General features: G+C 47.4%; 1 protein-coding gene and 1 long non-coding RNA gene across 2 annotated transcripts in view; one reads left to right on the top strand and one right to left on the bottom strand.

Annotated features, from left to right (window-relative positions):
* The window catches only part of acsf2 (acyl-CoA synthetase family member 2), a 174,991-nt gene extending 154,398 nt beyond the window's left edge, over positions 1-20,593 (top strand). The window contains exons 11-16 of the mRNA XM_052033283.1: positions 3,015-3,122; positions 4,089-4,240; positions 8,649-8,790; positions 11,077-11,187; positions 11,864-11,932; positions 17,754-20,593. Coding sequence (XP_051889243.1) covers positions 3,015-3,122; positions 4,089-4,240; positions 8,649-8,790; positions 11,077-11,187; positions 11,864-11,932; positions 17,754-17,813 — 642 coding nt within the window. The 3' untranslated portion in view covers positions 17,814-20,593. The remainder of the gene's footprint in view (positions 1-3,014; positions 3,123-4,088; positions 4,241-8,648; positions 8,791-11,076; positions 11,188-11,863; positions 11,933-17,753) is intronic.
* On the bottom strand, positions 11,199-22,516 carry LOC127580089 (uncharacterized). Its single transcript, XR_007957778.1, has 4 exons — positions 22,364-22,516; positions 14,578-15,053; positions 13,351-13,451; positions 11,199-11,924 (listed from the first exon to the last, which is right to left on the bottom strand). It is a non-coding gene; the product is annotated as an uncharacterized LOC127580089 (long non-coding RNA).
* Between the last annotated feature and the right edge of the window lie 739 nt (positions 22,517-23,255).

The following is a 23,255-nucleotide window of genomic DNA, read 5'->3' as shown; positions in this document are numbered from 1 at the left end:
TCTCTCAAGCCTATTTTCCCCCTCAAGTATGTAGTGGGAAAGCCATGGGTTTGACCCTCACTCCGGAGGCCTGGGAGCTTACCCCAGCCTGATACTTCAGTGTGCCACTGCGGGGCACTACCGTTAAGATGAAAAAACTGAAACTCATAATCATCTCCTTCCTGTTTGTGGGATGTTGAAGCCCACAAGTTAACTAGTACATTTTCTCTGTATATTTCAAAAGTACCTCATACTTACCTGTTATGACACAGGAGAAGGCCATTCAGCCATCAGGTCCATGCCAGCTCCCATTAAGAGCGATCTCATCAGTCCCATTCTCCTCTCCTTATTTCCATGTGTTCCTGCAACTTACTCTCTCCTACATACCCATCAACTCCCCGTTGATTCTTTTGCCACTTGCCTTTGCTAAGGGGTTACAGTAACCAGTTAACCAACCCACACGTCTTTGGGATGTGGGAAGAAAGTGGATCACTCAGGAAACCCACAGAGTCTGGGGAGAATGGGCAAGTTCCACACAGTCAGTACCAGAGGTCAGGATCCAGACCCTGTCCCTGGAGCTTCACTTGCTGAGCCACCATCCCAGTGAAAGCACAACTTCGTTGGATAGAGAGCACCTCGTGGCGTTGTGATGTCGTGAAAGGTGATATACAAATGAGTTTTTCAAGAATGGCAAAATAAATTCCAGGTCCAAGTTTAACCTCTTACATCAGGGGTCAGAGGCCGTGTGGTTTCCTCTCCTGAACCCTGCAGTTTACCAGAGATCCTCTGGGAATCAAGCCTGGTCAGTCCCCAGCTCTGAAATTCATCATTGTTCTGATGTCATATTGGCAAGTCAGAGGGAATCTGCCTCTCGTCATTATCACACATTCTGCCAAGCAAAGATTGAAGGAACCAGGCTTTGAAGTCCTGGGGAAGGGTGGCACTGAGTCAGCGACAGAGAGATAAATATCTTGTTCAACACAGTGAGTCAATGCTCTCCAGTTTCACAGAGTGCTCTGGGACCCTTTGCATCTGGGTCTATCTTCCTATTGAAGCAAGCAGGAATAGAGACAGAATATCAGTTATCTAGCCCAGAGTTGAAAGGATGACCATGGATTATCCAAACACTCTCTCTGTAATAAAAATGTTTTGAGTTGGTTTGTTTGAGAGTTGGCCTTTGATCTACATTTCTCCATTATGTAAGAGAGCACGAAAGATATGTTGGAATATTATGTTTGGAAAAGGTTTCTATACAATCCAAGTAAATGCAAGTCATCTAGTGGAATGTTTTGCTTGGATCCAGCCAGGATTTCTGCAGACACTGGGCCGACAGTTGTGGTGTCAGGTATCAGCAACAGAGCGGACTGCAGCTGTCATCTCATAATATTTGTTTCCTGTCCAACCGTTCCGTAGAATTCATGGAGGGGGGAGTCTTGGCCACTGTCTGTGTAACCGGTGAGACAGACTGGGTGTCTGAGAGGCACAGGTGTACCTGACACTCTCTGCCCCTGTTCTCACTCACACTGAGTCCTGTCCCCTCACCCCCATGCTCCCAGTACAGTATTTTAATTTTAATATGAATTGTAAAATGCCCAAATAAAAACAGAAAATGTAGGAAATACTCAGCAGGTCAGGGAAGAGAAAAATGGTGTCAAGGATTCAGATTGACTGGAAAAAGTTAGAGATGAACATGTCTACGTGTGTAAAGGTGGGGAGAGGTGAAGGGAGGAAGGAATAACTGGGAAGTTGGAGTCACAGAGTAATGCAGCACTGAAACAGGCCTTTCGGCCCACCATCTCCATGTTGACCATCAGGTACCCATCTGTACTATCCCATTTACCACCATTTGCTCCATAGCCCAGCAAGGCCTGGTGATGCAAGTGCCCATCCAGATGCTTCTTAAATGTTGTATCTACCTCCACCAGGCAGTGCATTCCAGTATTTATCTCCACCAGGCAGTGTGTTCCAGATTCCAGATGGATGAGCAATATCACCCTCAGGTCCCCTGTTGTGTGATCAGTAAATTCTCAGCCTTATTTGCAGCTCTCTCCCTGGCCTCACCCCTCCCTATCTCCCACCCTCCACCCATGAAGGTCTCCTCCAGCTTTGGCCTCGCTCACATCTTTGATTTTCATTTTTTTTCCATTGCCTGCTACACTGCCATTACCAGGGTCCTTTGGGACCTCTACCTCTCAACACAAGGAAAGCCTGTATTTATACACATAGGTTGTATCAGACATAAACTGCCTCAGCCAATGACGGGCTCAGATACAGATTGGCTCAGCCAATAACTGGCTCAGATACAGAACATCTCAACCAATGAACAAGTCTAGGGCTAATCTATGAGCCACTATGTCTGTATGTGCGGCCATTATTGTCTGAGGCAAACTATGACTGAGCCAACACAGTTCGAGCCACCCTAGGTCTGAGCCAGTCAATCATTCTGAGCCAGTTGATGTCCGAGGTAGCCTGCCTGAGTCTGTCCATTAGCTCAAGCCCATCACTGATTCAGTCAATTTCTCAGCCAGTCTGTCTCTGAGCCACAATCTGGGTCAGTCGATGTCTGAGCCAATCAATAAATCTGAGCTAAAGTGGCTCAGACATTGTCAGGCTCAGACGTGGAGTGGCTTGGAGATTGACTGGTTCACACATCGACTGGTTCAGACTAAGACTGGCTTAAATATTGTAGTTCAGAAGCAGATGGGCTTCAGCATCGACCAGGTCAAATTTATAGCCCACTACCTCCCTCCCCGTTCCATCAGCTGACAATTCCATTCTTAGTTGCTTTTGGGAGAGGTCGCTGAGCCTTCTGGTACAGCTGGTGGGATTTGAACTCATGTCTCTGGATTATTCCTGGACAGATGAGATGGTAATTAGCCCAATGACATTTATTCTGATCTTTGTAAGCAGGATATACAACTGGTGATATGCTAGAGCACTGGTGTAACAACAGACTCACCAACTGTCTCATCCAATACCTTCATCATGGAGAGCTGGTTTATTATTGTGGATGACAGGTGTCTTCTCTTTAACAGGGAGTGTACGGGACAACAGAGAACAGTCCTGTCACGTTTCAGGGATTCCCAAAGGACGAAATAACACGAAAAATAGAGACAGTTGGATACATCTCCCCTCACATCGAGGTAAGAATGAGGCAGTGCAATCAGTCGCTGGTGAAATTCATCTGCAGATTTGGCTCATCTTCCCAAGTGTCCCATCTCCCTCTTGCTGCCTCCTCTCCCCTCCTTCACCTCCTGCCAGTTTCTCCCTCTCTCCTTACCTTTCACCCCTTCTCTTGTTCTCCTTTCCTTCCCGTTCTCATTCTCATCCACCCGTTTACTTTGCTTTTTATCACTCGTTCCCTCCATTCCTCCTCCCCGCTTCTTTCCCTCCCCTCCCTTCTTTCCCATCTCTCCCTCTTTACTCATTCTATGTCACTTTTCCTCCGTATTTCTAGTTACTCATTCTTTCTTTCCTCCCCTCTGACCCCTCCTCCCTCTGACTTCTGACACTTCTGCTCGAGAAGTCTGCTCCTGGCTCGTGTTTCCAACCAAATCATTGATACTTTCCTTGGTCCTGATTAACTTTCTCAGTGAACAAGTGCCGAGCTCAGCTTTGACTTGTGACTGCAGTTATTGCTGCCCTTGCGATATTGTGCTGTGTTAGAGGTTGTGTATCATGGAAATCATTGCATTTGTTCCTGCTCCCCTGTGTTTCACTGACATCTGCCTTTGGTGACAACGCTGGCTCTTGTTGTCTCTCAGTAAAGGGCCAAATGCCAGCAGAATCACTGTTTAATTGTCTCTGGTTGCCAACCTGGATGTTCAGTCCATGAAAGCCCAGCTAGGACTTCCTCTCCAGCACGTTCACTTCACGGTCACCCAACCTGTCATCGTTCGGTGTGTTTTCTCCTGGACAGCTTGCATACTTCCCAGACACTCGACATTCCCACAGGGATGGCGACACTGGCATTGAGCATTGCACAGAAGCAGATATCCTGCTCTAACAAACATGATTATTGCCCACTGGTTTGTTAAAGAGAGTTCTGCGAGGTACTACTCCACTGAGCCATGCATCCTATCAGTAAGGTTTTGCAATCTGTGTCACAGGTTAAAGTTGTGCATCCCCAAACTGAGGAACTCCTTCCTGTGAACACGGCTGGGGAGCTGTGGATCCGTGGGTACTCTGTTATGTTGGGATACTGGGATGACCTGGAAAAGACAAAGGAATGTATCACTCCAGAAGGCTGGTATAAAACAGGGTGAGTTAACACTGCCTGATATGTTTTGGGTCTACAGTTCCCTGGATAAGTGCAGGAGCAAGCAACTCAGCTGCTGTGACTGTGAAACCAGGACAGTCTTGGGCATTAGGTCTGTCTGGGCTCAGTTTGTCCAGGCATTGAGAACAAATTCAGCCCTGGTTCTCCAGTTTTGTATTTAGGCTGTTCTGTTCCTTTCTGCTGAGTGCAAACAATGGGAATTTAGTGAGCAGGAGAATTTGTAATGGGACCATTCCATTCTGAAACTGAGTTACATTTGCTGTAAGCATTATACCTCACTAGGGTGCTGGTCCCAGTCAGTGAGGATGCTGGCTGGGGGAACTGCAGCAGGATAGGCCAAGTGGTCCCTACAGACGGCTCTGCCATTCACTGGTCCCATCATAGCTGAAACACCATGTCCCTCCTCTCTCCTCAAGCACTTGACTCCCTTTTAATTTTAATGTTGTAAGAAGTGCAAGTGAATCACTGCCTCACTTTGAAGGACTGTTTGAGTCCCCGGTAGGAAGGCAAGATGTAAAGGGGAGAGGAGTGGTGTCTCCTGTGGTTGCATGGAAAAGTGCCATGAGAAGGGAGCGAGGTGGGGACAGAGGCGTGGGTGGGGGTCATGGACGGAACTGTCCCTCTGGAATGTTGGGAGGGGAGGGGAAGATGTGTTTGGTGACAGCAGAAATTGTGAAGGATGATCTGTTGAATGCAGAGGCTGGGTGGGTGGGGGGAGGGTGGAGGATGAGAACCAGGGGATCTCTTGTCCGTCCAGGAGATGGGGTGGGAGCAGAGGTGAAGGGTCAAGGACATCTGTCAACAATGGCAGAGGGGAAGCCACAGTTTAAAAAGAGATCTCGCACTCAGTGGAAAGTCTCATCGGAGTAAATGTGACGGAGGCAGAGGAACTGGGAGAATGAAATGGATTCTTGAAAGGAGGCCAGAGACATGGTGGGAGGAATATTGTCAAGATAGATAGGCTCTTAATGGATGTTTGGAGAGATGGAGACGGGGAGATCCAGGAAGGGAAGAGCCAGTTTCAACAAGATTCCACCAACAAACAATTCTTCCCCTCCCCTTTCAGCACATCAAAGGGAGTGGGCACTTCACGTCTTTCAGTGACTCCTGGTCTGCTCTCTAACTCCCACCAACCTCTCCCCTTCTTACAGCGCTATCCCATGGAGTACTGTGCTCAGTTCTAGGCGCCACACTTAGGGAAAGATGTGAAGGTTTTTGAGATCCTTTAGTTCCATGGACAAAGTGGAGAAGCTGTGACCGTTTCCTTGGGACAGTGGAGGTTGTAAGATAAGATTTCTTTATTAGTCACATGTACATCGAAACACACAGTGAAATGCAGCTTTTGTGTGGAGTGTTCTGGGGGGCAGCCCACAAGTGTCGCCACGCTTCCTGCACCAACATAGCACGCCCACAACTTCCTAACCCGTACGCCTTTGGAATGTGGGAGGAAACCGGAGCACCCAGAGGAAACCCACGCAGACACGGGAAGAACTGATGCAGAACTGATGGAGGGAATTAAAATCATGGAGAATAAAATTCAGATTGGGAAAAAAACTGTTTCCAGTGGTGGACGGGTGAGAGCCAGGGACCACAGAACGATGGCGATTAGCACAAGAACCAAAAGGAAAGGTGCTTCTGAGCAGTGAGCGGTTGGGGTATGGGCACCGTCGGGAGCCATGGTGGATGCTGAGTGAGCAGTGAGCAGCTGGGTATGGGCACTGTCGGGAGCCGTGGTGGATGCTGAGTGAGAAAGGAGCTGGAAATGTACTTGAAAGGAGGAAGAGTTTGCAGGGCCGTGGGGAGAAGGCAGGGGAAGGGTGTGGTTGGATTGTTCTTGCACAAACTGGTACCGAATGGCCTTGTTCTGTGCTGTGAACTGGGCTGCCACACCTCAGCTTGCACCCGACCTGAGACTCTTCAACAGTAACGGCCTTCAGGCTGTGGGCTTCAGCTTGATGTATCTGTGGCTCTGGGAACAGGAGGGAGGATCACTAGCTCACAGGGCTTCCAGAGATCCAGAATTTGCTTCAAAGTCCCCTGCGTCCCAGTCATTTCCAAAAATTCCCAGACACTTCGGGAATTCCCAGGTAGGTTCCAACCGCAATCACCCTTCTCCATCCTGGCAGGTGCTTGGCCACGGGGCAAGGACTGTGTAGGTCCAAGGTACCAGCTTAAGATTCACTGTCCGGGGTTGTCATGAGGAATTGGCACTGAAGTTGCCAACAGGTAGGGATTTCCTTGCTGCCACTCACTCCCCGAAGCACTCAGGAGAACTGGCCTTACACTCAACATGTGCAAAGGTCCTCTGCCAACCTGTCCCCACTGTACAACACCAACCTCAGACCAGGAAGGTCCACAACAAGACTCTGGAAATTACTGAGCACGTACCTTATCTCTGCACAGTGAAGGCAAACATTAACGATGAACTCACCGCTGCCTCCAGTGGTTAGCATGGGTTTTGGCTGTTCTGGGAAAAGGGTGTTTGGCGATCAAGATCTCAAACCCAGCACAAAGCTCTGGGTCTACCAGCAGCAGTGATCCCTGCCCTCCTGTACGCTTGGGAGACAGGGACTACCCACAGCAGGTACCTCAGGACACTGGAAGGATACCACCAGTGTTGTCTCTGCAAAACATTCCAATCCCACTGGCAGGGTCAGTGAACCAGCTTCAGTGTCCTCTCCGAGCATCGTCCTCGTCACTGTCACACCAGCTCCTGTGACATCAGTCACTTCCTGCCCCACCTTTGGTTAAGACCGTGGGTCCAATACTGGTTTCATCAGCCACCTCAGAACAAGTCATCCTCAACCCTGACGGGCTGCCCAAGATTAGTTCACACATAACTGGTAATCTTTCCCTACTCACGTGTTAGTGCATAAGACCAGGAGTGATCTGTGGTTGGGGTGCAATGCAGTTGCAGCCAGAAATGCATTGGATGTTTTATCCAAGCAGAGAGCCATGCAAGGAGCTGCAACCATGCATATGTTTACACTGCATCAAAGACCGAAGGGTGGTTGGCTCCAAGTAAGTCTGCAGTCCTTGTAAATAAAATCTAACCAAGAATACGGCCTCTTGTCACCACCTTTACAAATGCCAGACACAGAAACATCATCAGTGCCTTTGTCCCTCAGCTAGATCCCGGTCACAGCCATCCATTGGCCTTCACACTTCCACTAACTGTGCTCACACATCTCCCTCCTCATGAACCCTATCACTGTACCGACCTAACCCTAGTGCTAGGACACTCCTGGAGGGGGAACACCTAACACACCTGCTAAGATATATTCCTGATGGGGCATTCCTGCTGGGAAATTGGTTTATTATTGTCACACGTACCGAGGTACAGAGAAAAACTTTGTTTTGCATGTCATCCATACAGATCATTTCATCACATCAGTACATCGAGGTCGTACAAGGGAAAACAATAACAGAATGCAGAATCAAGTGTTACAGCTACAGAGAAAGTGCAGTCAGGCAGACAATAAGGTGCAAGGTCATAATGAAGAAGATTATGAGGTCAAGAGTCTATTTTATTGTACAAGGGGCATTCCTGCTGGGATATTCCTGATGGGACACTCCTCTAGGGTGACCTTGTGTAGGGTGCAGGGAGCAACACACAAAAAGCTGGAGGAACTCAGCAAGTCAGGCAGCATCTACGGAGGGAAATGGACAGTCGACGTTTCAGTTCAAGACCCTTCATCAGAACTGGAAGGGAAGAGGGGAGACGGCCAGTATAAAATGGTGGGGGAAGGGGTGGAACAAGAGCTGGCAGGTGATGGGTGGATCCAGGTGAGGGGATTGATAGGCAGGTGGGGGAGGGTGGGAATTATGTAAGAAGCTGGCATAGGTGGAAGTGACAAAGGGCTGAAGAGAATGGAATCTGATAGGAGAGGGCAGTGGAGCACAGAATAAAGGGAAGGAGGTGGGGAGGGGAACCGGAGGGAAGAATGTGTGGGTGATGGGCAGATCGAGAGAGCGAGGAGGGGAAAGAGAAGGGGTGATGGGGGCTGGTGGGATAAGGGAAAACAAAGGGGGACGGAGTGGAGTGGTTATTGGAAGTTAGAGAAATCAATGTTCATGCTAAGGAACATTGAGGATACAGGGATGTGTTTGTTATAACACTCAAGCACTCTCCTTGGCTGAGAGCAGTTAACTGAGTTCTCACCAGGAATGGAACCAGGCTGGTGTGGCTCAGTTACTTTATTGGAGGGGCTGCAGAGTATCCACCAACTGGCAAGTATGGACGTGATGGGCCGAACAGCTGGTTTCCATGCTGTATGACCCCAACCCTGACCCCAGTATCCTACAGAATGTTGGCAACTGAACACCATCTGATGATCTCAGGTCAGAATTGGATGAATATGCTGTTAATTCAGTGGTTCTGCATTTTCAGTGATATCGCCATGCTTGACCCATACGGATACTGTTCGATCATAGGCAGAATTAAAGACATGATCATCCGTGGAGGAGAGAACATTTATCCTGCAGAGTTGGAAGCGTTTTTCCACACACACCCCAAGATACACGAGGTGCAGGTACGTCCCAGGAAGGTCAATTCATGTGTGTGCTTGTGTGGAGAATGACTGGTATCAGCTGTCCCAGAGCTGATCTCTGACCGTATCCGTGCAGATGTAGCACTGGCATCAGAAAGACAACTGTCACCACCAATAACACACAGCAGGGGTTTCATAAGGCAAATCATGTTTGACTAACTTTGATCAGAGATGGAGAGTGGCAAGAACTGTACAGTTGTTGATGTCAATATGGACTTTAAAAAGACACTTGAAGATGTGCCATATAATAGACATGTCTGCAAAATCATAGTGGTGGAACAAGTGAACACAATGTTAGCTCAGAGGCAGGCAGCAGAGAGCAGTGCTGAGAGGTTGTTTCTCATTCTGGAGGGAGGTTTACAGTGATTTCCCCAGAGGCTGCCATTCATCCTCACCGTTTGGGACTCTGTGTCAATAACATGCATGTGGGTTCAGGGCCCTCATCTTCAGTTCTCTGATAACACAGAGTTTGTTAATGTGTTAACAAATGAAGTCAGTAACAGGCCTTTGCAGGATATAAAGCGACTACAGGAATGCACAACATATTGCTGCTGAAAACTAATGCAGAGAACTGTGAAGCTATAGGTTAAGGTAGTAAGACCAAGGAGAAGGCATGTGGACTTTACATGTGATCTTAATGGGGGGACCTTGGGGTGAATGCGCACACTAGTTTGAGAGTGATAGGTCAAATTGATATGCTGTCCAATGTCATCTGTAGCCCTTGGCTTTGTAAATAAAATGAGTATAAAAACAAGGAAGTAATGATAAACATTTCTATCATGAATAGGGCCTCATCTGAAATTTGTGTCCAGTTCTGAGCACAAATAATTGGAGGTGGTGAGAAGGGAGCCGACAAGAATGGTACCAGGGATGACAACATGTGGGGACATTTGTGAAACTTAAGTGCACTCTTTTGATAGAATGAATGATGTTGACATTGGTTTATTATTGTCATATGTACAGGGGTACAGTGAAAAACTTTGTTTTGCATGCCATCCATACATTTCATCACATCTGTGCATTGAGGTGGTACAAAGGAAAACAATAACTGAATGCAGAATAAAGTGTTACAGTTACATAGAAAGTGCAGGCAGACAATAAAGTGCAGGGCCATAACAAGATAGATTGTGAGGTCAGGAGTGCATTGTATCATTCTAGATAACCATTCAATAGTCTTACAACAGCTGTCTTTGAGCCTCGCGGTATGTGCTTTCAGGCTTTTGTATCTCCTGCCCGATGGGAGGGGGGAGAATAGAGAATGTCCGGGATGGGTGGGGTCTTTACCGAGGCAGCAAGAAGTGTAGAGTCCACGGAGGGGAGGCTGGTTTCCATGATGTGCTGAGCTGTGTCTATAAGTCTCTGCAGATCTTTGCGATCTTGGGCAGAGCAGTTGCCGTACCAAGCCGTGTCCAAGAATCAAAGCTGATACCATGGATCAAAGTCGTGATAGGTTTTCTTGGAGTAAGTACAGAGAAACTACTTTCTCTGGCAAGAAGTCAACAGCTGGAAGATATCAGTTGAAGGCAAAAGAGCCGGAGATGAAATGAAACCTTTTTACGCAGCATGTTACAGTCTGGTGGAAGCAGAGCCAACAGTGACTTTCCAGAGGGAATTGGATTAACTCTTGAAGGTTAGAATAATTGCAGGACCAGAGGAAAAGAACAAAGGTGTGGGATGAATTTGCAGCTCGTTCAAAGAATCAGCACAGGGATGATGGGGCAAAAGGCCTCGTATGAAAAGAAGTTTCCAAGTGCTGTCTAATCGATATTTTGTACAGCTGCAAGATGACGTACCAGCTCTTACACAGGCAAATGGGATTAGCAAACCTAGGCATCATGCCTGGCTGGATGAGGTGAACCAAAAGGGCCCATTTCTGTGCTGTACATTCCTACAATTCCACAAATATACATGTTGTTAAGTATAATATTTAACTTATTTTAACTTTAGTAACTTCAGCCAGATCTGGGAAAATACTGATTTGATGCATTGGGGGTGCCATTCCAACACTTGTTAGCACAACGTACAGGGAGCTTTACCCTGCACCTAACTCTTTGTGCCCTGTAAGTGTGTGACAGAGCAGTACACAGGGGTATTACTGGAAGTAAAGGAATGGGAGATAGCCATTCACCCTTGAGCCGTCCTCCATGGAGGTGAATTGAAAAGCAGTGATGGGTGACTGGGTGAAGCTAGTGCTCTTACACTTCAGTACATTGGTTGGAGATCTACGGAGACTGGTTGATAGGATCTATCTCTACTTTCTGTCGGCAGGTGATTGGAGTTCACGATGACAAGATGGGAGAGGAGGTCTGTGCCTGTGTGATACTGAAGGATGGAATGGAGTGCACAGCTGAGGAACTCAAGTCCTTCTGCAAAGGACAGGTACATAAGCTTGCAAAGCAGAATCCCGTTCCTGTTCGACTCACGTCGCAGATGAAAATGTTATTGATAAAGGCTTGGCAACATCTTCCACCACTGTGCATTCAGAGAAGGCTCAGAGTCATTCAGGCACACTGTCAGAGATTGCACTGCCTCTGTCAAGTCTTGGGAGTGTGGAGGTCAAGGCATTGACAACTGATTGAATATTAATGGCTGGAAAATGGTGAACAATCAGGAGAATCCCAAGTTCCAGAATCTCCAACTAATGTTTCCACCCAATGAGGTTTTCAATGGATATGGAGACTCAGGAAATTTACCCTGTTACCTCTTAAAGTTGAGAAGCAGCCTGTTCCTTGTAAAGGGAGAGGCCTTCTCTTCAACAAGGGGTTAGAGATCTGGGAACCTTGAGGTTAGGATGTGAAATGATGCTATTCACACCAAGAGGTCCACATAGGCCTACATCTAAATAAAGGTCACTACTTGCAGATTGTGGCATCTATTGTGTGGAGCACTGGCGCAGGAGTGAATGGGAAGAGCTTGGGCTCAGGAATGGTGTGACTGGGAGAGGCTGTGATTCACTGTGGAGAGATTTCACCAAAGTTCCCACACCTAATCACTTCTTTGTTGCTTAGTCAGGAGAGAAAGTGTGTTCAAATTGTCCAACCTCTGCATCCCACAGATCTCCCACTTCAAGATCCCACGATACATTGTGTTTGTGAAGGACTTCCCTCTGACGGCCTCTGGAAAGGTATGTACAATAGGATTAATCTTAAAAAGAAATAAATGGTTTCTAAGAACCTACAATGTTAAGGATTAATATGTATTTAAGTAAGTGTGATCTACAATTCATATGTTGATTCAAATCCATAAAGTGTTAACGTTATATGATATATAAAATTGTGAGAGGCATAGATAGGGTAAGCAGTCTTTTTTCCAGGGTTGGGGAATCGAAAAATAGAGGATATAGTTTTAAGGTTAGATGTGAAAGGTTTACTAAGAGCCTGAGTGGCAACTTTTTTTTACACAGCGGATGATAGATATATGGAACCAACTGCCAGAGGAAGTGGGTGAGGCAGGTACATTAGACAAAGGGTGGTGGTAGATGGAGCATATTCTGCCTGGAGGCCGGTGGCCAGTGGTGTTCTGCAGGGATCTGTTCTGGGACTCCTGCTCTTTGTGATTTTAATAAATGACTTGGATAAGGATGTGGAAGGGTGGGTTAGTAAGTTTGCTGATGATACAAAGGTTGGTGGTGTTGTGGATAGTGTAGAAGGTTGCTGTAGATTATAGCAGGATATTGATAGAATACAGAGCTGGGCTGAGAAGTGGCAGATGGAATTCAACTCGGATTAGTGTGAAGTGATACACTTCAGGAGATTGAATTTGAAGGCAAAATACAAGGTTAATGGCAGGACTCCTGGCAGTGTAGAAGAAGAGGGATCTTGGGGTCCACATCCACAGATCCCTCAAGGTTGTCGCGCAGGTTGATAGGGTTGTTAAGGTGTATGGAGTGTTGGCCTTCATTAGTCGGGGTATTGAGTTCAAGAGCTGCGAGGTGATGTTGCAGCTCCATAGAACTCTGGTTAGACCACCCTTGGGAGTATCGTGTTCAGTTCTGGTCACCTCATTATAGGAAGAATGTGGAAGCTTTAGAGATGGTGCAGAGGAGATTTACCAGGATGTTGCCTGGATTGGAGAGCATGTCTTATGAGGATAGGTTGACTGAGCAAGGGCTTTTCTCTTTGGAGAGGAGGAGGATGAGAGGTGACTTTATAGAGGTGTACAAGATGATAAAAGGCATAGATCGCATGGACAGTCAGAGACTTTTTCACAGGGAGACGATGGCTAACACGAGGGGACAAAATTTTAAGGTGATTGGAGGAAGGTATAAGGGGGATGTCAGGAGTAAGTTTTTTTTTACACAGAGAGTGGTGGGTGCATGGAATGCACTGCCTGCAGAGGTTGTGGGGGCAGCTACATGAATGATAGAGAAATGGAGGGCTATATGGGAGGGAAGGGTTAGATAGATCTTAGAGCAGATAAAATGTCAGCATAACGTTGTGGGCAGAAGGGCCTGTACTGTGCTGTAGTGTTCTATGTACAACTAAACGACCGGCTTTGTATTCATAACGCACCAAAAGTTTGAGTCTGGGTTACAATTCTTACATCAAAGTAGTCTCTGAACACTGGTCTGGTGAGCCACAAGGTTACTAGCAGCTGAAATGGAAACAGAAAATGCTGGGAACATTCACAAGGTCAGGCAGCATCTGTGGAAAGAGAAATAGAGTCAAAACTTGTATTCTGCTGATTGATTCCAGCCACCCCATTATAGACTCCCAGGAACAGGGACTTCAGAAACAAAAACATTGAAGGAACGGGAAACTAAATGAATGGCTGGAAAGTAACTGACTGCGCATCATCTGGGCCAAGAGAAAGTACATTCAATCTGTTCCCAAGGACACAGTAACAGGGTGATTAAACAATGACACACCATCCCACTCTGAGAGATTCAGTGACCAAACACTAAGCAACTGTCTGAGACCATCCATCAATCCCCACACCACTGTCCCATCTGTGGGACTAGTCATTGATCCTCCAATCACTGCCCCACTCTGAGATCCAGTGATTGAACTCCAAACCACTGTCCGAATCTGAGACCCAGTCATCAATTCTCAATCCACTAGTGCCACTGTGATACTCTATTGAACCCCAATCCACTCTGAGATCCAGTCATGTGGTTCCCAATCCAATGTCCCACCCTCAGACCAAATTGAATCCCTATCCACCATCCTGCTCTGAGACCCAGTCATCAACCCCAAGCCATATCTGACATCTGAACCGAGAATTCTGTTAAGTAGCTTAACGGTTTGATGTGCTGTGCAACTGAATTTTATCCAGGGCTCAACTGCTAAATTAAAGTGGGCACTTTGTGTGTGCAGAGTGCACTTGCTGAAGATTGATACAGGTTCTTCTAACAAACAATCAGCCTAAGCTCCTTCTCAGGCAGACCTTCGGGATTGAGGATGACCTTCCACACCCATTCTGTGAGTTCTGAGGTAACTGTGGGACCTGCAGACTCTTCCACAGACGAGGCAGGAGGTGCCTGATGGCAAGGGTGGGTGGGCAGTCAGTGAGGTGGAGCACTCACAAATGATAGCTTGGAACATACTGCCTTCCTTCATTTACACTGGGCCGCCATGTGCTCCCAGCACAAGGGCTCGAGGATCTCAAGCCGCTGCCCCACAGCCCCAGACACCTAGGTTCAATCCGGACCTTGGGTGCTGTCTAGGTGGAGTTTGCACTCTCTCCCTGTGACTACGTGGGTTTCCTCCATAGGCTCTGGTTTTGTCCCACATCCCAAAGGTGTTGGTCAGTAAGTCAATTGTAATTTACCTCTGGTGTGTATGGCAATGTGAAGAAAACAAAATGGGACCAGTCTAGATGGGTTCCTGACAGCTGGCACAGACAATGATGGGCCAAAGGGCCTGGTTCCATGCTGTAGGTGTCTGTGATCCTTAATATTCCTTCCCCACTTGGAGTGATCATGCAGCAGGGAGTCCTAGGTGTCAGTGAAGACATTGCCTTTTCTCCAGGAAGCTTTGAGAATATTCTTGAATCCCTTCCTGTAACAGAGCTCACAACAGAGCGCCAGCTTCTGGAGTTCAGGGCACACTCGTGGATGTCAGAAAGCATCATAAACACTGTTAATATCACATGCAAAGTTGTGCACAGATAGGAAGTTTTCAAGCCACATGGTCAAGGATTCTGGAGCTGATCTAAAATGTAGTGTGCAGGCTCCAGCTTTAGATAAAGTGCTGGAGGAACTGTGGTGTTGTTCTTCCATAGGTTAATAGGTAGCCAGGCAGCATCTGTGGGGAGAGAAACACCGATAATGTTTCAGGTCAATGACGTGTCACCAGAACTAGGACTAGTCAGAAATCAAGCATGTTTTACTTTGCAGGAAAGAGGAAGAGGTGGAGGGAATGTCTGAGATGGAGGGGAGACCGGAAGGAACTGAATGACCCAAGTGGTGGTGGTGCCGTCCACAGAGGGCGGTGACTGTAAATCATTGGTGGAGGTGTAATTGTAAGGAGATGAATGAGAATGGAGGAGAGAAAGAAAAAATTTAAAAATGCTGGAACTCTTCAGAGTACAACAGTACAGCACAGGAACAGGCCCTGTACTGAGCACGAGGCCAAATTAAACTATTCCCTTCTGCCTGCACATGATCCATATCCCTCCACTCCCTGTATATTCATGTGTCCATCTAAAAAACCCTTAAACACCACTAACATATCTACTTCCACTAGTACCCCTGGCTGCACATTCCACAAACCTACCACTCTGTAAAAAAACTTGCCCTGCACATCTCCTTTAAACTTACCCCCTCTTAAAGCCATGCCCTCTAGAATTTGACATTTCTACCCTGGGAAAAAGACTTTGTCTAACCTATCTATGCTTCTCATAATTTTATAAACTTCTGTCAGGTCTCCCCTTAGACTCCAAGTTTGTCCAATCTCTCCTTACAGCTGATACCCTCTAATCCAGGCAGCATCCTGGTAAGCCTCTTTTGCACCCTCTCCAAAGCCTCCACATCCTTCCTGTGATGGGGTGACCAGGACTGCACACAATACTCCAAGTGCTGCCTCACCAAAGCTTTACACAGCTGCATCATGACTCCCTGACTCTTATACTCTATGCCCATGGCAATGAAGCCAGGCATGCCATACACCTTCTTTACTACTCTATCTACTTGTGTTGCCACTTTCAGGAAGACAGGGACTTGGACCCCAAGATCCTTCTGTACATCAATGCTGTTAAGGGTCCTGCCATTAACTGTATGCTTTCCCCTTACATTTGACCTCCCAAAGTCCAACACCTTACACTTGCCTGGATTAAGCTCCAACTGCCATTTCTCCACCCATAACTGTAACTGATCTACATCCAGCTGTATCCTTTGATGACTTTCTTCACTATCTACAACTCCACTGATTTTTGTGAGATATGGAAGGCTGCAGAGAGAATTTTAGAATATCCACTAAGTCAACTAGCATCTGTGGAGAGAGATCAAGTTAAAATGCCAGATTGATGGCCTTTTCTCCAAAACTGGCCAAATCTGACAGAAATTAGAACGGGCAGTTATCTGAAATTGTTGAATTCAGTGCTGAGTTCTGAGGTCGACAGTGTGCCTGGACGGAAGGTGAAATGCTGCTGCTTGGACATGATTATGCTTTGTTGGAGCAGTATAGGAGGCCTAGAACCCAGGGATCAGAGTGAGAGTGGAAGGGAGGATTAAAGTGAGATGTAACTGGAAGCTCAGGGTTACCCCCCAGGTGCAGGAGCTCCACAAGACAATTGCTCAACCTGTATTTGGTTTCTCCAATGTAAAGGAGAGCATATTGTGAGCACTGAATGCAATACACTGAAGAGGTTCAAGTGAATCGCCTACTCCCCAGCTCCTTCTTGAACTCCTCAGCCTACCCATGTTCCTCACTCCCCCACCAATCACCTCTATCCTATCCCATCTTCTGCCACCCCTTCAGCACACACTGACCAGCACAGCAGAAGCCCTCCCAGCCTCCATTCTTCTCACCAGTTTTCCTCCCAAGCTCCCGATCTGCTTGTCTCCCACACATCACCATCCTGTCATTCCTCCTCCTCCTCCAATGGTCTCCAAGATCTCCATCACACAGTGCTGGGGCATTGTGGAAACCCCTTTCCATGTGCCTTCTTGTGCAAGGACTGGTCTAGTGTACCAGATATAGGGGGGTGGGGGTGGTGAGGTGGGGGGTTGGTGAGTCGGGATGGGGGTTGGTGACTCAGGGTGTGGTGAGGTGGGGCTGCAATGTGTCGGGGGTGTGGTGAGGTGGGGGTGGGTGACTCAGGGGGTGTGGTGAGGTGGGGGGTGGGGCATTGGGGTGGGGGGTGGTGAGGTAGGGGTGTGGTGTGTCAGGGGGTGTGGTGAGGTGGGGGTCGGTGACTCGGAGTGTGGTGAGGTGGGGGGGGCACCAGGGTGGGGGATGATGTGGTGTGTCAGGGGGTGAGAGGTGGTGTCAGGAGGTGGGGGTGTGGTGAAGTGAGGACAGTGACTCAGGTGCCTACGATGCAGCGGGTAGTGCTGCTGTCTCAGCAGAGGTGGGGGCGGGGTGAGGTGGGGGCATGCTGGGGAAGGGGGTGGCGTCGGGGGGTGGGGGTGTGGTGAAGTGAGGACAGTGACTCAGGTGCCTGCGATGCAGCGGGTAGTGCTGCTGTCTCAGCTCGACTGATCCTGACCTCGGTGCTGTCTATGTGGAGTTTACACATCACTGTTAATTACCCCTTGTGTAGGGGGGTGGTGGGTAAATTGGGGGAGTTCACGGGCCTGTGAGGGAGAATGGGTTAACGGGAAATATGTGGGGAATGGGATTGCTCTGAGCGCTGGCAGAGACTTGATGGACGAGTGGCCTCCTTCTACGTGGTTACAAAATACATCAGGACGTATCAATCTGGTCAGAATCATTGGAAATACCTGCATTTGAATTTTATTTCATCTTAATAACATGGGTGAGTACTTTAATTTTTTTCCACAGGTTCCAAAATATAAACTGAGGGAGACCATTGAAGAAAAGTTGAAGCTGCGGCCTGAGTGACATCGCCCACAGCGGGGCCAGCGAGCGGCTCCCACTGTCTACGTTCATCACCAGCCCAGCACTCAGCCAAACACAGAGAATTGCCTTGTTATAGATCCGTCGGCTTCCCCTGCCCGATCAAGCTGACAGCTCCTCCTTCCTGAAGCCTGCTCTCCTCATTTGCTCTCTAACCTGGGGGCTCAGACTCCTCCCCAATGATCTCAGGAACAGTAAGAGGCCATTCAGGTCCTCAAGCCTATTCTGCCTTTCAGTTAGATTATTGCTGACTTGCATCTTAATTCCATTCACCCAGCTTGTCCTTTAATCATTTACACAAAACCCGACAAAAACCTGACAAAAACCCGGTGACCTGCACAGAGAAATCCATACCCAACACAAAACACTCAACGGCTTTGTGGGAGAGAAATTCTCAGATTTCCGCTGCCCTTTGTGTGAAGAAACGATTTCTGACCTAAATGCCTTGCTGTAATTTGCGAGCTATATCCCTTTTACCTGGACTCACTCACTACAGGAAGTAATTTCTCTCTGACTACCCTCTCAATCTCTTTAGTCATTTTAGCTTAGATCCCCATTTAGTCTTCTGTGCACTTTGTCCTTGCAGTTGAACTTATTAGCTCAGATAACCTTCTGGTGAATCCCCTCTTCCCCTACACTCCTCCCTATAATGATTGCCCTCTTTTGGTGCTGGGTTGGCTGCAGACAGTCCAATTGTATAAACTGGGCACGTATATTTTAGAATTAGCAGGAACATGAGTGGGATACAGAGTCCACATCTCTGAATCTGTCTGCAGCTTCCCCCACACTGTCAGGAGAAGATGAAATTCTTATGTACACATGAGAATGGAATACAACCAGCATTATCCAATCACACAATGCCTTAATTTGGGAAATCTCATTAACCCAGTTCCTAGAACCGGAATTGGAACCTTTCCATAAATGTTCTGCTGGCTACTCTTATACAGAGGCTGACATTATTCAATCCACCCCACCCAATTATAAAATAACCTGCAATATCACAAACCCTGACCTACCATTTCACTCAGCAAGGACTCTATCCATTTCATTCATGAATGTTGCACATCTTACTCCAGGTCCATTTTGACATGAATCCAAACATCAATTCTGCCCCATGATCGACACTAATCTCACAGCCTATAGCCTATCATGGACCCTACCCCATGACAAGCCTACCATACAGAGCCTGGCTCCATGTGTCAGGCTCAGATTGGATTGGATTTCAAAAAATTATAGCCCTGGGCTTAGGTCAAGTTAGGATTGGCAGTGGTCAGGTTGGGTTTTTAGATTGGAGGAGTTCTGTACTATCATGGTCCCTATCTTGTAACAGATCCATGTTGGCATAGACCCTACCTCGTCATGGATTCTATCCAATCCTATTGTACACGACCATGGACCCAACCATTTCACGGATTCCACCCATGACTCTCCCCAATCCCCAAGGGTACAGTGTAAATTCACCCCAATGCCCAAGATGAATAAAGCAAACCTTCAGAGTATGAACTAGCAAATGTTCACTTTCCAATATTCTACACGTTACTGGTTGTCCACCACAATATCCCCACCTTTCCACCATGTAACTAGTAGTTGTAAACTCCAAGTATTACATTCAAACTGGTGGGCATATTTTAATAAAACAACTCAGTCTTGGTGACTGCAGAAGAACAGAGGTTTCCTGCATTGGACATCATTGGTAAATAGGACATATCCATCTACCTCAACTGAATATCAGCCCTCCTGACATGTTGCACTCCCTCAGTTCTACAGTGACCTACCTTTTGTACAAAGGTGTCTAATGCATGATCCCAGAACCTGTGACTCAGAATGCTACCCACTGGGAATTGATGTGGAATTATTGAGAAATGGTAACTCTGGATAGATTATCATCCTTTCAACATTCAGTTTTACAAGGAGGAATTTTTATGGCACATTATCTTTATCCCTGAAAGTACTTTGCATTGTAGGGCAATGAGTTAGCATTTTATAGTGGTGTTGCACACAGGATCTCATCAGAAAGATGGATGAACAGTTGGCTTATTTTTTCCACATGCTTGTTTTGATTTGGGAAGGATTGTTGGTCAGAACTTTCATGTCAATTTCTAATTAGCCAGCTGAATAAAATGTCAGAATACTGGCACTTTGCTCAGTCGAGCTTTGACATGGGCTTGAACCCACAACCTTCTGATCTAGCAACTAGGCCAAATGGAGATCAGAAGATGACCATCACCTAATTTGAATTCTCTGCCCATTTCACCAGCCAGTTTGTTATGAACTCTAAACCTTTTGGAAACACACGATGCCACATGATATTCAGTCAAAAAACTCTATCCTTTTTTAATAATGTGATGTTGATTAATGGGTATGCCTTACTAAGAAGCTGAGTTCTGCTTTGCATATGCTTTGCTCTGCACTGCTTTGCAGTGGCAATCACACACCAGCCTAACATATGAAAGCCTTTGAGCTAGGCAAAATGTAGTCCACCCAAGCATTGTACTGATCCTATAAAGAGACACTCCTTGGGTTAACAGAGGCAAGCTTATAACCTCACATTTACATAAACCTATATATTTCTAAATCATACAGATTAAGAAATTTCATGCAAACTAAGTAGTGCTAGTTCTATATAACAACATCTCATATATGCAGCTTCAACTTATCTAGATGCTTCACTGAAAATTATAATCTTTTGTTCTGATTATTTGGACTAAGTTGCATAATTTCACTTGATCTGAGTTGTTACAAAATAAAAACAATTCACTAGTTCACCTCAGTCTTGGTGTCTATTCTAATCGCAGCAAATTAACCTCAGTGAGAGCACTAAAATATTCAAGTGAAGCAGACATGGCCCCTCTTTTGCTCCCTGTGGTGTACTGGGTTGAGCTGATCTTCACCAGCACACAGCTGGCTATGAAGCAGCAACATGTTCCCAATCCTTGTTGACATATGGAGGAATTTAAGTTAGAGGGATATGTGGGAGGAAGGGGTTAGATGGTCTTAGGTGTGGTTTGAAGGGTGGCACAACATGGTGGGCTGAAGGGCCTGTATTGTGCCATATGGTTCTATGTGCAATAAATGTTGTCAGCAAATACGAACAGTTGAACATGAGATGAGGACAGGATGAAGCTTTATGACCAGTGGCAATCACACACCAGCCTAACATATGAAAGCCTTTGAGCTAGGAAAATGTAGTCCAACCAGAGTCAACAAATACATACTGCTCAATACTGACCAACAGCAAACAAAATTCTAGATGGTCCTGCCACCCCTCCCCTTCCAGGTTGGAATAACGAATTTGGCCAGTTCCGGAGTGCTTATCATATTGCACCCAAAGCTTCGGAAACATAGACACCACTTCCATATGAATCCACGTACTTCACCAGCAGGAAACTGCAGTCTGAGCAAACTCACAACCCCTTACTACTTTAAGCTGGTTTAATTTTAGTTTAATCTGAATGTGGTGCATCACAGCAGACCACAACACACCATCATGGGTCACAGCACTCAGCTGAAGCGAATGATGTAGTAAGATACAGAGCTTTGAGCAGAAGACTGGCACATTTGCAGACAAAGAGCTGGTTACTTAAAGAATGTACCTGAACACTCATTACATGAATGCTTTGGCCTATAGCTGACTCCACTCTGCACAATTAGAAATGATGAGATCTCAACCCAACTGCTGAGAACAAAGCCACTTCACTTGTGACTTCACTTCTGAAGTCTGCGATTTCAGACTTGATGCTTCATGGACCTTGGCTGTTGAGAAAAGATCATTAAACATTTCCAACACTGCATCCATGTCCTTGGAGTTTCATTGCTGTATTGACGTTGAGTGAGATCTTCTTGACCCTACCCTGGAGGACTCCTTTGTCCCTGCACTAGAAGGACCTCTATCAGTTCTCCACCTCATTGATCAAGGTCTACAGAGCTAGGTCTAAAAAATTGGAATGTTAATGTCATCAGTTCTCTGCCAATCAACAAAGCACCACAACCTGTAGCATGATTTCCACAACTGGATACAGGCAATCAACACATTCTCTATAAGAGGTGAAACCACAGCTTCAATTCCACTAGCTAGGTTCAGCTGTGTCAGCTGCTTGTTACATCAGGTTCTACAGCTCAGGCTGGAAGTAGAGCCAGGACCTTTCAGCAGTGAACTTGGGAAGTACTCCTCACGCAGAAATTTAGAAATCTTTTCTGCAAAATTCTGAGGGGGAGCGAGCACTTGGTCAAATAAGCACAAGCTAATTACACATTGTGATCCCTGAACACAATTTGCAACAGAATCCAAAATATCCTCAGTGATTCAGTCAAGTGCATTCACTTTCACATATATCACACCTCCTTCTGTTTGTGTGCATCATTCGTGCACCTTAGTCATTTTCCCTCTGTTGGGGTCGACCACATCACCCAGTTCATTCACCCCATCACTCCTGCATTGCACTCTATCACACCTCACTGCCGCTGTTGCTCCATGTTACTCAGAGTGTACTCTTTCATTGAACAGCCTCTCTTGGGACTTGCCTGAGAAGTGATACCTTCAATTCTTGCCACTCCTGTTGGTGTCTGTCCATCTCAGTCAGAGGGGTCTCCATCATCACTCCCCCTTGTTGGTGTCTCCACCTCACACACTGTACCACTCCTGGTCACTCACTCTCCTCTATTGGTGTCACTCTGTATCTCGCTGCCCACTCCCCCCATCACTCCCCCAGTAGGTTCCACACTCCCCCCATCCGTCCCCCAGTCGGTTCCTCACTCCCCCCATCACTCCCCCCGTCGGTTCCACATTCCCCCCATCACTCCCCCTGTCGGTTCCTCACTCCCCCCGTCGGTTCCACACTCCCCCCATCACTCCCCCCGTCGGTTCCTCACTCCCCCCATCACTCCCCCCGTCGGTTCCACACTCCCCCCATCACTCCCCCCGTCGGTTCCACACTCCCCCCATCACTCCCCCCGTCGGTTCCTCACTCCCCCCATCACTCCCCCCGTCGGTTCCTCACTCCCCCCATCACTCCCCCTGTCGGTTCCTCACTCCCCCCATCACTCCCCCTGTCGGTTCCTCACTCCCCCCATCACTCCCCCTGTCGGTTCCTCACTCCCCCATCACTCCCTCCATCACTCCCCCCGTCGGTTCCACACTCCCCCCATCACTCCCCCCGTCGGTTCCTCACTCCCCCCATCCGTCCCCCAGTCAGTTCCTCACTCCCCCCATCCGTCCCCCAGTCTGTTCCTCACTCCCCCCATCACTCCCCCCATCACTCCCCCCATCGGTTCCTCACTCCCCCCATCACTCCCCCATCACTCCCCCTGTCGGTTCCTCACTCCCCCATCACTCCCTCCATCACTCCCCCCGTCGGTTCCTCACTCCCCCCATCCGTCCCCCAGTCTGTTCCTCACTCCCCCATCACTCCCCCCGTCGGTTCCTCACTC

Source organism: Pristis pectinata, chromosome 18, assembly GCF_009764475.1.
Source record: "Pristis pectinata isolate sPriPec2 chromosome 18, sPriPec2.1.pri, whole genome shotgun sequence".
Classification (NCBI taxonomy): domain Eukaryota; kingdom Metazoa; phylum Chordata; class Chondrichthyes; order Rhinopristiformes; family Pristidae; genus Pristis; species Pristis pectinata.
This window is presented reverse-complemented; position numbering and strand designations above follow the sequence as displayed.